Source organism: Cryptomeria japonica, chromosome 3 (assembly GCF_030272615.1).
Source record: "Cryptomeria japonica chromosome 3, Sugi_1.0, whole genome shotgun sequence".
Classification (NCBI taxonomy): Eukaryota; Viridiplantae; Streptophyta; class Pinopsida; order Cupressales; family Cupressaceae; genus Cryptomeria; species Cryptomeria japonica.
Window position 1 is genome coordinate 540,941,406 of NC_081407.1, and position 3,140 is coordinate 540,944,545.

The following is a 3,140-nucleotide window of genomic DNA, read 5'->3' on the forward strand; positions in this document are numbered from 1 at the left end:
GCCCATAGTCAAACCTTAGTGTGTGCTCTTTAAGCCAGCCCTAGTTGGCATAGGGACGGACTGTTTTGTTAGGAAATGAATAAGGGACGGACTATTTTGTTAGGAAATGAATAATTCAAATTCAACAATGCTAAAGGCATAGCTGCTCATTTGTCTGTCTTGAAGTAAAAACACTCTGATTGAATAGCCGCTAATTTCAGTTCCTACGGCACGCATCGCACGTGATAATTGATGAAACCTGAGTCGTAGATAGAAATCCGAGCGAGCGAATGACTGAGTGAGGCACGCCATGTCGATTGAGAGGGCGGGCATTGAGTAGAAAAAGATCCCCACAGTACGGTTTATGATATCACTGCCACAACTGAAAAGAGTGCTCGCCTGTAATTTGACATCACGAAAATGTATGTTTTGGGATCCCAACTGGGAAAGCTGGCATTTGGAAGCATTGGCAGTTCAGTGCTTGAATTTCACGGCCAACCATGACAGCACGCCAAACACTCCATCATCTCTCCTCTCACGCGACCCACCCCCTCCACACGCGTATATCCACATCATTCTCTGCAATTCGATCATTTTCCTTCCCTCCATTTTACAAAATAAGTACTTCCCCTGCCTCCCAACAAATGCCTATATTCGTGTTAGCTAGCCCCTCATCATTACATTCGCTGCATGTTTTTCAGTCATGGGATTGGGGATTTCCCCCTCGATCTGAATAATCTCTGACTCGCGCGAACTTTTCCCCTTTTACCCACCTCTTAAAACCACTCCATTCTGCGAGTCCTGATGCAGGGGAAGAAGATGGAAGGTTCATTTGAGGCCAAAGATCCCAAGTTCTGCCCTGCTCTGCCGCACCAGGGCAAGGGGAAAGGAGCCAGAGGTCCTGAGTTCGGTTCTCCACAATGCTGCCCTTCTATTCCAAGAGGTCCCGAGTTCGATTTTCCACAATGCTGCCGTTTCGTTCCTGCAACAAATCCTAACGCTTACCACCATAATTCTTGGAGCGCAGGGTTTTTCGACTGCCATGAAGATCGCTGCACATGTAAGCTCAAGTATTTATGTGAAAATGTGTATAGATTATATGTATTTTACATGGATTTATGTGAAAATTGTGTATAAATTATATGTATGTTTATTACTGTATTGAATTGGTAATGGCATTTTAGCGCAGGCTGTATGACAGCAATCGCCCCGTGCGTTGCCTTCGGAAGTATTGCCCGGTTTGCAGATGACGCTTCTGCGTGTAAGCCACCTTGGATTTTTCATTTTTTTGTTTTAATTGTTATGTAACTTTGAGCTGGGTTAGTATGTACTCTTTATTTATAGCATGTTAAGTATAAAATAGAGAGAAATCCCATAAAAATAGAAAGTTCCATTTCATGAATTGTAAAAGAATTGATTTCTATTTCCATTCTTATAATGTGGGAGTAACGATTTTTGGGTTTCTGTGTACCAGTGGCGTGTGTGATGAGAGGAAGTCTGTACTGTGTATTGTTAATGGTGGGGCTGCACTGTTGCTATTCTTGTGGGTATCGAGAGAGACTGAGAATGAAACTGCAGCTTCCTGGGAATCGAACCTCCGACTTCCTTGTCCATTGCCTCTGTGACTGCTGTGCCCTGTGCCAGGAGTATCATCAGGTCAAATCCGCTAAAACAGGTATTTTTCCTTCCTTCATTTTCATTTTCATTCTGCATTTACAGAGCGTAACATGAAAATGATATGAGTGGAAGAAAAAAATGCAGGAGAAGCAGTGAAATCCGTTGCCTTGTCGCCTCCCTCCATCAAGACCATGATACGCTGATCGCCATTTTTTACTGATACTGCAATGAAATTTTGTGGAGAAAAATGCTCGTGCACAGTGAAATTTTGCTCCTATCTGTTCAGTCCTGTGAAAGGAATATGTGAAAATATATCTTAAATTTTGCCATGGCTGTATGTACATGAACAGGCTAAGCTTAGATTTTGTATGGAGACAGACTTGTTATTATTAGATAGGAAAAATGCATATCTACGGTCAAATTTTACAAGGAATGTATGCATATTTAGTTCGTAGTAAGGTGTTTCTTATACGTAGTTCAGCTAGTCCATATACTATATGTAGATCCAAAAACAGATAGTATACAATGTTGAATTAGTTAAAAAAATATTTTCATTTTTATTTTGCAACTATTTTTTTTTTAAATTATGATTTTATAACGAGGCTATTTAATTTCAGGAGGAAGGCAGGGGAATTTTGTGTCACATGTTATCTTTTATTTTTTAAAGTTATTATTATGCAGAAGTTTTGTGATGTATAATCACATTGATGACACTTAAATGTATGGAAAGCAAAAAAAAATATTTTTTATTACTATTTTTTAATTTATTTTCTCCTCTCATGCACTCAATTAATTAATTTTCAATTATTTAATGTTAATTATATCTTCACTTCTACCTTGTCACTTCAATTGATCAATCAATTTGTCTATCTCCAAAAGTATTCTTACATAAAGTCCACTTTTTTTCTCAAGAATAAGGATGAGAAAGAATAATAATAATAATAATAATAATAATATAGTAATATAGGCCTACTAATGGGCCTTATTGGGCTAATGGAGAACTAATGTAAGAAGTGGCAAAGTCCAAAGGAGAGTTGGATCAAGGTAAACTTTGATGGGGCATTGAGAGGCATTCTTGGCCCTTTGGGCACGAGGTTTGTAGCAAGAGATTCGTTAGGGAATATCTTAGCAATAGGAACCAAAAAACTCAAGGATGGTACAAACAACAAAACAGAGGTGCGAGCAATGTTTGAAGCCATGTTAATGGCAAAGAAATTATCTTCGGAGAAGATTCATTTAGAAAGAGATTCATTGATTATAATTAATTCTCTAATTGAAGGAAAGGCTTTAGCACAAAATTTGAATAAATTTATAAAACCCATATGTAAAATTTTAAATTCTTTTCAAACATATAAAGTATCCCATATCCTTCGTACCGGTAATGAAGTGGTAGATAAACTATCAAAATAGAAAATGTCATTTAATGATGAAATAATGGCAAAATATTGGGAGAAGTTTAGAGATTTAGAGTTGGGCAACAAGATTTTCCGTACACCATCATCAAGAGAAAGGTGGCTGAAGCTATTCTGGCTCCAAAATAGACA

General features: G+C 38.0%; 1 protein-coding gene across 1 annotated transcript; it reads left to right on the forward strand.

The window, feature by feature from the left end:
• Positions 1 to 357: 357 nt before the first annotated feature.
• Positions 358 to 2,193, forward strand: LOC131075062 (protein PLANT CADMIUM RESISTANCE 7). The gene is made up of 4 exons (XM_058011853.2): positions 358 to 1,039; positions 1,169 to 1,240; positions 1,454 to 1,654; positions 1,741 to 2,193. The coding sequence occupies exons 1-4, from the start codon at positions 784 to 786 to the stop codon at positions 1,797 to 1,799; spliced, it is 588 nt and encodes a 195-aa protein (XP_057867836.2). The 5' UTR covers positions 358 to 783; the 3' UTR covers positions 1,800 to 2,193.
• Positions 2,194 to 3,140: the final 947 nt, after the last annotated feature.

What these genes read in the sequence shown, in the direction of transcription:
- LOC131075062 (XM_058011853.2), top strand. Translation starts at nt 784, where the DNA reads ATGCAGGGGAAGAAGATGGAAGGTTCATTTGAGGCCAAAGATCCCAAG. An exon ending in CCATGAAGATCGCTGCACAT is followed by an intron (nt 1,040 to 1,168) that starts GTAAGCTCAAGT and finishes ATTTTAGCGCAG; the next exon opens with GCTGTATGACAGCAATCGCC. An exon ending in GGTCAAATCCGCTAAAACAG is followed by an intron (nt 1,655 to 1,740) that starts GTATTTTTCCTT and finishes AAAAAAATGCAG; the next exon opens with GAGAAGCAGTGAAATCCGTT.